The 14,487-nt window shown below is 37.7% G+C and overlaps 2 protein-coding genes across 2 annotated transcripts in view; one reads left to right on the top strand and one right to left on the bottom strand.

The window, feature by feature from the left end:
• The first annotated feature begins 494 nt into the window (after nt 1-494).
• LOC139723003 (uncharacterized) lies at nt 495-2,362 on the top strand. The gene has a single exon (XM_071634281.1). It carries the CDS (start codon nt 596-598, stop codon nt 2,360-2,362), a length of 1,767 nt encoding a protein of 588 aa, XP_071490382.1. The 5' UTR covers nt 495-595.
• Nucleotides 2,363-13,007: 10,645 nt separating this feature from the next.
• LOC139723066 (DNA topoisomerase 2-alpha-like) overlaps nt 13,008-14,487 on the bottom strand; it is a 36,193-nt gene continuing 34,713 nt past the window's right edge. The window contains exon 33 of the mRNA XM_071634340.1: nt 13,008-13,484. Within this exon, the coding sequence (XP_071490441.1) occupies nt 13,290-13,484 (195 nt within the window). The 3' untranslated portion in view covers nt 13,008-13,289. The remainder of the gene's footprint in view (nt 13,485-14,487) is intronic.

Genomic DNA, 14,487 nt, shown 5'->3' with positions numbered 1-14,487 from the left:
TGCTGCTCTCACCGTAGGCCTTTATCATGTCTCAGGACCTATGAAAACCAAAATACCAAACAAATATGATATTAAGTGAATGACTCTCCAATTTTAAACCAAAACTGAAACAGAACAAAAAGATAAAATGATGCAGAAGCCCCCCCCCCTTCCATCTGGCCATGTAACTACACAACAATCATCCTTAGGTATCCATGGGCATAGGTATTTCATTTAATTTTTAATTTAATTTCATTTCATTTCAAAATCCAAAGAGCTACTGTGTAAATAGTAGTTCGGCCTTTTATAGGGCACACGCGCCTCACCCGCTCGCCACCCACTCCTTGACTGTGATCACGAACATCATGTAGTTCGCCCTCTATAGGTCATGAGCATAACACTTTTTTGGTACAACAAGTACAGTACTTTGTACACTGTACATGTACGTTGTATTATGTTTGTTTGTGTGCACAGCTGACAGCAAATGCAATCCACCAAGCCACTACACCACGTGCGAGTGCGTGCATCCCATCGAAGGTTTGTTGACAGCTAGCTAGCCAAGTCCCTTGAACTGCCAGGAAGTGGTCGTACGTACAGGTGTGGTCCTCTGGTCAAGATGGCAAAGCCAGTAAGCATGATGGATTCGATAAGCAAGGATTTTGAGTGTTCAATATGTATGGAAAGACTTCGCGATGCGAGATTCTTGTTTTGTCAACATACTTTTTGCTCTCAGTGCCTACAAAGCTACGTGCAATCCGGCCGCGAATCTGCGAACCACATCACATGCCCGGTCTGCCGAGAGGTTACCCGTCTGCCACGGGGAGGCGTAGGGGGTCTCAAATCCAGCGCCCTAATTAACAGCGTGCTAGAAAAACTTGGGGAGTGGGAAAAGCGTAATGGTACTGAGTCATCCGGTGTAGAGGGGAGTCAATATTGTTTAGAGCACCCTAGAACGATTGTTAAGCATTACTGTACCGACTGCGATCGCCTATGCTGCTCAAAATGTATCAGCATGAGACGCCACAAAACAGTTCAACTGCAGCAGAAAGCAGCCGATGTGAAAAGAACCATGGGCCAACTTGTGGACCAGTGCCAGGAGAAAAACTTTGTGATCCAGACAGCTCACCATCAAGTGAACACGAACAAGGACCAAGGGCTTGAGGCACTCAACTCATTAAAAGTAGAAGTGCAACGAAAGGCGGAGAAGCTTAGATTGAAGATCAAAACTCAGGAGGAAGAATTATTGCATCGGCTTGATGCAATGAAGGAGAAGGTGCGAGATACCATGGCTGTCAAACAGAGAAGCTGCTGTGAGCTTGAGGATGATCTGCAAGATGCTCTCCAGGAGTGGATGAGTCTCCGGCAGTCTGGGAATGATGCAGAAATTGTCAGCAAACATTCAGCCATTCTGAGCAGGATGAAAGGTCTATTGAAGGTGGGAGTCACCCCAGGTGACGTGGAGTGCCAACTCCTGGAGCGTTGCCTGCACTTTGTACCTGGTGAGCTGTACCTGCAGATGGCTGGTGGGGCAAATTTGGGGGAGTTGTGTATGGCACGGAGCTGGAATACGGTGGACGTGACTGCTTCTGGTATTGTCTCCAAGTTGATGTACAAATCGGATGGGAAGCTGGTCATAGGCTACCTGAACAACGGTGTTGAGATTCTGGAACAGGATCATTCTCAGTCTGCATCAATGCTTGAAAATCGACACTTCAGAGATCTTACTGTTCTGGCCAATGATGACATTGTTCTGCAGGATGATGAAAATGAATTATTCCTAGTCCGAGACAGTGATGATGAAATCTCTGACAACCTTGGTATGTTTGCTGGACAATGGGTGAGTGTAACAACATGTACCTCCGTCGGCGTCAACAAGCGATCTTCAGTTGTAGTTGCGAACAAGGATATGCACAACCAAAACATCATCAACATAGACACCAGAGGCAAGGTAATCACAAACCACGCGACATCGTATTTCCATGGTTTCTACCACATGTGCTGCGACAGGAACAGACGGGTGCTGTTCATCGACTACGACCGCAAGGGCATTCACTGGCCCGATCTGAAGAACAAGGGTCCCGAGAAGCTGCTGATTGCAGAGGAGGGTCGCGTGTACCTAGCTGTGGCTTGCAACCAGAGTAATTTCGTGTATGCAGCCTGGCAGAATGCCGACACCCCAAACAAGATCAGCATCACCCAACACTCCCTAGACGATGGACGACAGGTGAGGACCATCCTGAGTGGCTACAGGGTCAAGAACTCCTTCCGCATGACACTGGCCAATTGGGGTGACCAGGAGCTGGCATTCTCGACCGGAGGAGATTTGACCATCCTTCAGTCGTTAAAAAATTTGCAAGCAGCTTCATTGCTCAGTCAGTTTTGAGATGGATTCACACAAGGGACATGGTAGTGACGTGAACTCCCTAGAGAGCAAGAAAACATGTCAAAGTTTGAAGAGAGTCAAACCTTAAAAAGTACATGTAAAACTATGGTGCAAGGGGCTTCTTCAATCAAAAAAGCGGGTTGCTGAAACTTATTCATGTTATATTTCATCCTGTTGGTGTTGATAATCTTGGTTGAAGTTGATTCGATTGCATGTTATTACCATGGTATCAGAGATTTTTTATTTCTTTGGACAGACAGGCTTTAAATTGTCCGACACAAAGTCATCGCAGCATGCAGGATTTTGAGATTTACTTCGCAGCATCTTTCACAACTCATTATTGCAGTCATCTGTCCAGGTGGTACAATGTACAAATTTTAGTTCATGATTTCTCTAAGGCTGGTGATAGCGTGGAGATTAATTAGTAGTGTATTAAAGCAAAAAATGAGCACTGCAGAGCTACATGTAGAAAGGAATATTGTTCCTCTATCATGTGAATGCCATGCATGAACGACAACAGCACTAAATCTGTATACCATAAGCTATCCTGTAAAACCAGAAATTTTCCATGTGCCTTAAACTTTCATAAATTTCACGAGGAGCCACAAAACACAAAGTGTAGTGTACATGTAGTGTACAACAGTACTTGTGAAGTTCGATTTCATGGTAGGCGATTTGCAAAATATGTATGCTGCGAAAAAGGCTGATGATCGTACATGTAGTCTGTGAAGTTAAATGCTGCGAATCTTTCTGGTGTTACAGTATTACTAAATTTCATATTGTACTCAGTGGCTGAATCTTATTTAGAGTATTTGATTGGCTTTTCAACAGTGTGTGTCATTTAATGTGACATAATTATTTCAGCCATTTGACTGTGCCATCACTTGTATTCAACTCTGTGTGTATGTGTGTGTGTGTGTGTGTGCGTGAAAGAGCCATTAATGTGAATATTATGTAAACATTGACATTGGTTTCGTTGTAAGTGATTATAAGACAACTAATTCATATTTTGATCTCTTATATTACAAGCAATATACACATTGTACAGCTGTATATCCATTGATTAGCCACGGAGGTGTATATTATTCATATTTTTCCTGTTAAGAAGTGTTAGATGGGGAGTCGACTCCATAATGATTTGTCTCCGTCTCATCAGTGTGTGGTATAGCAACGTGTGGTTCAAAATACATTTTCAGTTGTCGGTATGGCAATACCTGGGTGCCATGTGGTGAGCATCACTGTAGATGCATTATTGGATAGCTCAATCAAGAAACTAGCAACCGGTTTTGGCTGCATGTACACTCATGGTGTAAGGTCATGTCCCATCTTTAATCCATGGGTATATTTTGTTGAAGATTTCTTTGCTTTCCATTATGAGACCAACAAATTGAAGCCTCGCAGTTGTGAACCATGACTCCAGTGACTGCAAATCAGTAAAATTTAGAAGTTTTAGACTCTTTTTTAGCTTAATTCTAACTGAAGAAAAAAGCAGCAACCAAAGAAAAGCAAACTGAGACATGCGCAAGACAACTGGAAGCGACAATGCTCTTGAGGAATCCCACAGTACATCTGTGACGGGGCTTTGCAGCTTGCGCAGAAGCTTTTTGGTCATTAGCGATAATGAAAATTATGCAATTTGCTAGATTGCATGAAGAATTCTGATAGAACAAACTCTTGTAGATTACAAAGTATTTTTTTTTTGCCCCAAAGTTCAAATTTTCCTTTACTTCAATGATTTTATGATTTTTTTTTTTTGTGCCCCATATCTGACAAAAAAAGAAGAAAAGATACATGTACTGTGTGTACAAGGTGAGGAGTTGGTCTGAAGTACATGTACATTATTATAAATCCACTCAGCATTTATTGATATTACTGGAATCCCAAATGAGAGCTGAGCATTGTTGATGCCTTAGATGAGTTTCTGTATTTGTAAACTAATACAAACTGTACTGTACATAGTCTTGTTAGAGACAGTGCCTTGTACAATATTCATTTGTAAAATGTTCCATTGTGAATAAGCCTTGGTAAAGAAACACAGCTAGTGTGTTTTACTCTTCCACACTCTTTTGGTTAAAAGTACTTAGCCTACAGCCCTGTATCTGAAATAAAACTCAGTGCATGAAGTTTCACAAACAATCCTTACCTTGCCATACTCCTGCAACAACGCATGGATGCAATATTCCTCTGTCTTCCCAATCTTAAGTTCAAGTGCCAAGTTTACCATGACATGTATCCAGAAAAAAAAAAATGTGTGAATTATATGACCTATATGTAGATGTAGTTTATTGTTGTTTTTACTGCATGGTATCTTTTGAATAATTTCTGAATGTGATATTTACAGCATACACGTAAGTACAGTATGTACAATATATACAGTGTACAAGTATTTCCTTGTGCATTGATGTGAAAGGAAAGCTCAGTGCTGTGTGTGGAAAGGGGAAAGGTTAATCGGTAAAGTATCATACAAGTGATACAACATTCAAGTTGAACAAATGTAGTACATTGTATACTGTATGCATGTACTTGTAGCTATGTGTTCCTTGTACCACGTCGGATTTCCATGGGAGATCACAAAAGCCATGTACAGCAAGAGGTTCTGGGCCCCTTTTCATAAAAGATGTTACAATAACAACTCTGGCTAAAATAGCAACTTCCCATTGCAAGTTCAGCCAATTCAGGAAGCGGGGTTCATTGTCGTTACCATGATGGCACGTGCCATTCTAGCAAGAGTTGCTATCATATAGCAACCCTCTATCAAATGGGACCCTGATCTCACTGAATATCAATTGCCCTACAATACATACTTGAAAAATAACAAACTCCATCAAATGATTGAAGACAGGAGTCATTGAATGTATTGTTGAGACTGATGGACGTCCTAATTGGTTCTTTCAAATTACAATGTTATTTCATGTATTACAGCCAAAGAAACCAGTCAGAAGCCAAAGCTGCAGTATCAGCATTACATGATATTATTTCATCTTTTGATTATCACTTTGTTACTTTGTTTCATTTTGATTTGTCTTAATCTATTAAATGTCTTTTTAGCAGTATTGTGTAGATGATATGATGTGCTAAATACAACAAGTTAGAATAAAAATGTTACTGTATATTATTCAACTCCTAGGATTAGAGGGCATGTTACACAATAGATTTTAGCTATGTACTAGGTTACAATATGTTTACAGTACTTTAAGAAGGGTAGGAATTTCTCAAGAGCATACATAGCAAAAGGAGTGTGTTAGACAAGTTTGTACCTGTAGATCAGAAATTCAGCAATTTCATTCCATCGTCTCTGTAAGTTATTGCTCATTTGTCACAACATAATGATGCACATAATTTGATGCATTTCTTTTGTTGATTTCAGTGCTTCAAATGCAGTATGAACAGAAAATTGATCATTTCAGTGTGAAGATTTGTGTGTAGGTTTAGTGTGAGACTTGGGAAGTGGGGACATTATGAACTCATCTACATGTAATTAGCACTACATGTGGTTTTTGATTGATATCTTTTTGTAAAATTGGTGCTGTAAAATATCCTCATCTCTAATTTTCCATTTTCTTTTAAAGTTAACTTACGGTAATATTGCACTGTTGTCAAAGTGAATTGTAAATGCCATGTCACTATGTTTTATTGCTATACGAAACACTTTTTTTTTTCTTTCTTTCTCTAGGTGTGCCTGCCTATACAATGCCTGGGCAGCTTTGGGGTGTGCTAACCTGTATCACATGTATGACCGAAGTATCTTTGAATATTACATGGATCACTTAGGAACTGGTGTGTAATAACAAAGTCTTTCCGTTGGGCAACATGTCTTGTACATTTGTAGTTTTGTGTGGTACAATGGTTATGATACACTTGTACTGTATTCTTAAAGGGATCGTATAGTTTTGGTTGAGACTTAACTTCAGGTTTTTATCATTTTTGGTGAGATAGTGAGAAACCCTCTTATGAAATATGAAAGAGTATGTACTGCCATGAGGATTTCAATGTTTATTTTATGAAAATTGATTTTGAAGTGGCTGAGATATATCCAAAACAGAGTGATCCTAATAAAGTGTGGGACCCACATTTTACTACGATCGTTTTGTTTTACTTTGGTTTTGGATGTTTCAGCTATTCCTAACCCGATTTTCATTGAATAAACTTTGAATTCCTCTTAAAATTGTATGCTCTGTACTATTTCATAAGTGTTTTCTTTGTATCTCGCAAAAAAGTTAAAGCCCAATTTTCATCTCCACCAATACTGTATCATCCCTTTAAAGTAGATTATGTTTGGGATAGTTCAACTTGTATTAGGTATTATAAAGGTAGTGATATTTTGAAAGGATATTATTATTTTTTTTTTTTACTTGTTTACTTTTTAAAAACATTATGTTGCTGATACAATATTGTGTTTCTGTCAATAGAAAATTTATGATCATAATATGTGATCTTGAATTGCAAAACCTACAAAAATTCATCCAGGTCTTTTCCCAGTAAGCCTGAAAAAATGTTGTGGGATTCCACGTTTTGGTGTACATGTATTTTCTTAAGGAATGATCTTCCTCTTCCCGAGGTTTGGAAGCAAATTGGACACATTAGCTGTGAAAGTACAATATGTAGTACCGTATATTGGGGTTAACTGAAACTCTCTGTGTAGACCCATGTTTCTTTTGTCCGACTCTTTATTCTCCCCATCTTTTGCCCTTATGGGGTACATGAAGATGTATACAATGTATGAAACCCCACATATGTACTACAGTACTGTAAACTTTCAGTAACAGTCAACAATGGCACCAATACTGTATACACTGTACGTAGCACAAAATTTTGAAAGAGTTGGATAATCCCTTCATAAAACTTTCAAATGTACAGTAAAAATGGAGTCAGTGTGATTTAATGCCTGTGTTATACATGTAGTACCATTCCCAGAGGTTGGATTAAAAGTAAAAAAATAATTATTTGATCAGTTTTTACGGAACATCACAGTGTCACAAGTTATGCATCCTTTTGAAGCTGAAAACTTCTTTCAAAATCTGCCGAAATGACGAGGTCTTGCTACACATTGTAGGCAATTCCATGTTGGTTCTGTGATCCAAGGCCACATATTCAGTCATTAGTTCTGTCTTCCTGTCATATAAACTATAAAGTGACTATTAAATTTCCTGCCATTTCATGTATTGTATTACCTAAGTGTGTACTATTCATTGCAAGTTGTTTTAATGTAAAAAGTACATGTATTTCTCTTTCCCAAACATTAAAAAAGAATGCTCTTATTGGATGATGTTCTTATGAAGGAGTCTTGATTCTATCGTATGTATGTGCTTCCAGGAAACACCGTCTGCATATTAGTTGGTAACCCCCCAAAACACACACACACACACACACACACACACACACACACACACACACACAAACACACAAACACACAAAAACACACAAACACACAAAAACACACACAAAAAAAACACATCCTGTTTCCGAGTGATAGTGGAGAGAGACAGGTGAGGAAGGAGATAAAAGATTTGGGGTGAAAAACTCTTCAGTAAAAGAGGGTTGGTGGCAAAAAGATGAGAGATAGAGGTTTCTGTGAAAACCGATAAACGAAAACAGACATGACAGATGAACGTTGGATTAAAAACAACCTTCACTCTTCACGAAGTGTAGCAAACAGGAATTTCTACTGGTAATTCCCTTCGCTCTTCTCTCTTTCAATGGCCTTATGGAGGAACTTCAGGCATTACACCACAAATCACAGACTGATACACTCTCGTGTCTGAATACAAAAATGTATCTTTTTTTCCACATTTTGTATGTACAAAATTTAGCACAGCTATGTACAACATTGTCATTACATTCATATTCATAAATTATTGACACCATTTCTTTTCAAAGGACACACATATTAATACATATACAAATATAAAAATTACAGAAAATTGCTCATGACAGGATACCATTTGCTTAAAAGCGCTAAATAAAGCACTGTACCTAGTGTCCCTATTGCATGCACTCACACAAACGACCTCACCTGGTGGACTTATACCCGAGGCCAGGTGATGTGTGTTTGCACTTTACAAAATTTTACAGCCTCCAAATTTTGATGAATAAATACATAAATACATTTCCTGTCGACTTTTCTTGAAGATGACTTTCACGCACCAAATGAAAGTGGGTTGTGAAAAATCCTAAATTTTCTAGCTCAAAAGACACTTCAGCAACTGGATGTACATTATTTGCAATGCCACTGCAAGCATTTCCTCAAACCATATCAAACAAGTGGTTTACATGTAAATGGTTCCTTTTTTGATTACGGAGACATCGTCCCTTCAAAGCACAAGCGTATAATACAAGCAGATCCATCTGTTAATGTTAACCTTGTCTTCATTAGCAGTTGTACATTTTATCTACACCTTTCTCATACAATACACCACATAGAGATGAACATTACTTAATACAAGTTATTCATTAGGCTGTTCGTCATTTCTTGAAAATGTAAAGAATGGCTACTTACAACTGTTTACAAAGCCCTTCTTACAGCCTTTGTTCAGGGCATATAACAACTTGTGGTCAAATTGTTGGGATAAGAAAAGATACATTTACTGAGTAAACATCTCAGTTTTGCATCATTCCAAGAGACTGAAAAATTGCAAAAATAATGTAAAACTATTTATACTGCTTACTCACAAAAAATGGCAAACTTAAGAGTGCAATTAAAGTACATCAATCACATAAAGACAAAAGGCATTAAATCAATAGAATTAAACACATAAGAAGGCTCTTAAAACACTGATGTCTACACCAAGACAAGGACAAAGTAATTGATATAAGTGATTAGTTCTCGAGATGAAGGACCTAACATCATAATACACTTTTATGTTCATTCTTACACTGGCCTGCAGCAAGACCCTGAAACATAAAAAGAAGACTTAAAAAATGTTTGCAATCGGTGACTGCAAATGGCAACTTGAGAAATAAAATCCATACACTACACATTGACTCGGTAACATTTGAGTGCCATGTAAACTTTTCCTTTCAATAGGGGAAAAAAGTTGTATGACCTTAGATACATGTACAAGGTGTCACAGTTTTTACATTGTACACTCTAAGTGTAAGCAAAGACAAGCAAATTTTAAATAAATCACATACAGCAAGATTATCACGGGAATTTACATAAAAAATACCTCTGCACAATGAATCTTCAGCAGTGTTTTGTGATGGAGAGAAGACGGATTATCAAATTCAATGTCTTTTGCACACAAATGTTGAATAAGCTTATAAGTGTTACAGACACATGTATAACAAAAATAGCGAACATCCAACAACTTCTCCATCGAAAAATCATCAGGTCAAATAGAACCTCATGTTGACTAGATGACATTTTGTTGGAGATGCTTGTCAAAGAGTTCAGAAACACGACTGATTGCTTTAATAAAACTGTCCTCTCCCTACAAAAGGAATATCAGCGTGAATATCGGGGCCTAGATCTTTCTAAGGGAAATATCATTTATCAGTGCTCAGATTAACACTTTCCCATTTTATATTTGGATTCCCAGTCTACATAGTATACATGTGTACGTAGTTGACGGAAATTACAAGAGACTTCCGGTACAAATGTATTATCTCATGGTCTTAAAACCTCACTCATCAAAAATGTGTGTTCCTTTTGTAATATCAATGCCAAGTTGACCATTTCCTCATGCAATCATAATCTATACACATTTTGCTTTGTTGTTGTTGTTTTTTTTTTCCCCCATGACGGTCAAGCGAAAAGCAATTCAATTCACTTGTTCTTACCAACCACATTGCCATACAATGTACTTGAAATCCAGTGTGCATGTATTAGTTGCAGCTCCGTAAGGCAAGCCAGGGGCAAGCTTTTCTTTGTCATGAATAACTGATGTTTCAAAAGTATGCACAATATTTGACTATTTAGTTATTACTAAAACTATCAGTAAAATGGTCTATTCATGAAGGCTGTAAAAAGTCACTAACAAAGAAAAAAAAAATGTCTGCTTTGGACATTATGTGCTCATAACAGTTGCAAAACAGTTTAAAGAAATAACTTATACATCACGTATATATAGTCTGAATAGCACAAATATAGACGTTGTCTGAAAATGTTTCAAATCTGTAAATACGGAATAAATAAATTATAGTAATGATAAATATTGGTATGTTATCAGCATTTCTTCATTGTCACAATAGCTGCGAGTTGAAGTGCATAATAAAACTGATTGCACATGTCATACCAAGCATATCATATAACTATTTACATGCTCTAACCTCATGAATTAAGGCAAAGGACAGGGGAAAGATTTTTTTCAACGTTTTGCTTTCATAAAACTAGTATACACAGCCTATTTTACTATTATATAAAAAAAATGGTATCAGCTCTATGAACACATTCATTTAAAAGATCTAACATGTTCCAGCCTTTTCAGAGGAATGACATAAGGCCCTACAGCAGAGGTTGGAATGTTTATAACGAGATAGATTTTTTTCCTTCTTTCTGTTGTATATGTCTTCTTAAAAGACCCATTGAAAAGTCACATTAATACATTCAGTACTTGTGTACAGTGATGTGATCAGGATTTGGTGCTACAAGAGACTTGATTGTATGTATCCTCCATGACAGAGGAATATTGTTCACAGTGCAATTCAATATCATTTTCAAATTGACTTCACCTGATGGAATTGCCTAATAAAATTACTAGAATGATAAAAGTTTCACCAAATCAGACACAAAATATAGAGATTACACAATTTTAATATCATCATAATGCTCTCCACACAAAAAAAAAAAAAAAATCATACTTTTTTTTCTCTCTTTTCTTGGAGCAACTGCACAGGCATATTGTAGGAGGTTTTCCTGCTTTCTCTCCACTGAAATTCCATCTATAACATGAAGTCGGTAAGAATTATTAGTATCCTTCACATGAACTTATCATTTTGTAAATACCTACATGTAGTTGCAGTGACTATTACGGGGAAGAAAATGTAGTTGCTAAATCATTCATTAAAATCATAACTTTTAGGATATTTTTTGTGTACACCATGAGTGTACCACCATTTTAACTGGACATACATGCCTGTGACCATTATCACTATTTGGTGAGATAAAAAAAAACCCAAAACTGTGACACTTTAAAATGTCTAACAAATTTTTATTTCAAGTTTGATTTTGATAAGTCTGATTTTACCTCTCCTCATTTGCGTCACCTTGAACATGGAACGATATTGCCCTTTAGTCTTAGTTTTAGACTCTGTGTTCATGCTAACTGAATTAACGAGGGTATGTATGCAGTGGAAATGCAGTTACAGGACTCCATAGTAAACATCCTTACACTGAGAATTTGAATCAATGAAATAGGATGGACAAGGAATTGAACACTTGCTGTACACACACATTGCCAGTAGTCGTGTCATAACATCATTTGGTAAATCAGTTGGTAAAACTCAAGCACTTGTGGAGACAAAATCCCTCTCTGGCTGAATTTATATAAATATGACGCTTTTCTATCCATAAAAACTTAAAAATGTACGTGGGCCTGAAAATAAAAACATGTTAATAAGACCAACAAGCATTTCAAACAACTCTATTTCTCAATGTGGAGCTGCCGCTTCATTAAAAAATATTTACAGTAAACTGTACTAACCTGCAGCCCCTGAAGTTCACTACACCAGGCAAGTTTAAATCATAAATAAGTTCAAGTCTTAACTTTACACTATTTCATAACAGGTGTTAACTTTTTTTGACATGCGTGAGATGCCAAAGTTTCTTCAATGCGTCCAGCACATTATTCCTCCTCTCAATAAGCTCGCAGAATAAAAAACTTCAAGAATAAAATGTTCTCATGATTTCATTTCTCGACAGAACCTCACAATGATAATGAAGACACTTTAAAAGCACAGAGAGGAAACTATTACCAAAGTCACTTGGTACCATTTTCACTGCATTATCATTCAATTTACAACATTTTTGGTTCACTTTGCATTATTTTCTAGTCTTCTCAGGATTACACAAAACGATGAAACTTCATCTGAGCCATATTAAGCAGTTGGTTCAGAATGAACTATTCAAAATATTTTTCAGTTACTACTCATGTGGACAAGTAAAAACAAAGGAACAAATGAATACATTTCCCCCTGAGTAGACCCTATTGGGCATCAACATGCTGCAGTGTCTGAGAGATTTTGAGATACTGACTCAAACAAAGCTTTGACACAACTCAAACTTAAACTGCAAATCAGTGTAAGTTAATACTTCCTAGGATGTAAATGTACTCCTACTTGAGCTGTGCACTGGTATTTCTCCCTCTGTATCATTTAATTGCTACATTCTATGAAGGAAAGCTTACTGGTATCTTAAATCAACAATGCACATTGCAGGGAGGGTAGCTAAGTCCATGGTAATGTGATGGGACACGGCAGCCCCAAAACATTGACACTGAACAGTCATGATAGAACTCCGCTACTGAAAGTTTATGCCTTACACTAAACTGCTGAGCAAGATATGGCCAAAAAAAATGTGATAGTAAGATAAGAAGGTAAATGTCCTTTTCATACAAAGAAATGTTGGAGATACATGTAGTTCATGAGGTATACAATAACGAATTTAGTTTTCCATTTCTCATTTTTGTATTTTGACACTTACCACCAGGTTAAATAAACATGTCTGCAAATCGTCTTGCTGAGTTGCATCCATCATTGCAAGCATTCACATCAAGACCTTACTGGTAGATAGAGGTGATGTAGTAACAGAGGTTTTTTAGTCAAGAGGCTTTCCATGAACACTCCTGGGATGCTTCACCTGGCAAAGAGTCTTTAGCAAACTTTCAATACAATCAACTTTTTGTGGCACTTTGATGATGCGTTGTCACGGATACAGCACTCACAGGTCGCCGGGGGATAATGCTGAAAGTTGTGTTCTCTTCACGCCTCTTCAATAGTCACTGTCTGACTCGTCACTGTAGGTGTACTTTACCGTGGCTTTTGACCGACCACTTCCGAGGGTGCTGACCTTTGAAGGTGGCAAAGCATCCATTGTTCCGTTCCCTGTCTTCTTTGATGCGTTGTCATCTTCATCGTCACAGCCATAGAGCCACGCGTGCGACTTCTTCAGCGACTGATCTTTGGGCTATGAAAGACATTTCAGAGAGAACTTCCATGTATCAACTGGATAAGAAAAGACTGCCCTACTGTTATCATTACTGTTTGTAACACTACCATTACTACTAGTACTTCTATAACAACTACTGCTATTACAACTGTTGCTGCTACTACAATCACTTCAATTAAATTGCCATTTCCATTACCTCTACCCCTACCACTATCACTACCACTACCACTACCACTTCTACCATCACTACTACCACTACCTCCAACACAAGACCTTTTTTAAAAATATTTTAAATACAATACCTTTTCAATAATGCTGTGGTGCTCAAAGGCAGAGACGATAAATCATAACCCCTGCACGCGAGTCAAACCAGCCCTTAAAACATGCACTCACTCCATTCTAAGGGTGTATTCCCACTGAGCTGAAACTCCCGGCAACACACCTGCTAAACCCAAGCACAATCACTCTCAAACTTTCTATAGAATACTGCTTAACACTGGGTGGAGAGGAACACTGTGAAGAAAGCATTTTCCCTTTTACAATTCTCTCAAGACCATCATTCAATAATGCTACTGTCAGTGTGTGTAAGCACGTTAGCCACAGGGCAGAAAGAGTTTAGAAACTAACAAGTAGAGACTTTACCCTTTCTCCATACAATTATTCCAAGCTGTACACATTCTCAAACTTCTCTTCTTATCCTATGTCAAACAAAGTTCTGCCTAATGATGGAATGGCATATCAATCACAGTATGGCAAGCTGCTCGTTGAGCCAAAAGCAACATTGCAGTAAAAAAGTTATTGGCTAGGTATTGCATGACTATCAACGGCCAACGCAAATATCAGTAAATTTGGGAAACAAAAATCTGTAAGAGTGTATCTGACACATAGTTGTAAGCGCTTCCAGCAGTAGTGTTTGCACATTATACCAGTGATATCCCAAACTGTAAAATTATACATGATGTGTCACAGACCAGCATTCAAATGACACATCTGAGTAAACTTTGCAATACATGAAGACACA

The sequence above is a fragment of the Diadema antillarum genome, unplaced genomic scaffold (assembly GCF_040938485.1).
Source record: "Diadema antillarum isolate AM-2024a unplaced genomic scaffold, OU_Dant_1.0 scf00000180, whole genome shotgun sequence".
Classification (NCBI taxonomy): Eukaryota; Metazoa; Echinodermata; class Echinoidea; order Diadematoida; family Diadematidae; genus Diadema; species Diadema antillarum.
Note: the sequence above shows the minus strand (reverse complement) of the source record. Positions and strands in the feature narration are given on the sequence as shown.

Bases quoted from the DNA above. Each gene is read 5' to 3' on its own strand.
- LOC139723003 (XM_071634281.1), top strand. From the start codon at position 596: ATGGCAAAGCCAGTAAGCATGATGGATTCGATAAGCAAGGATTTTGAG.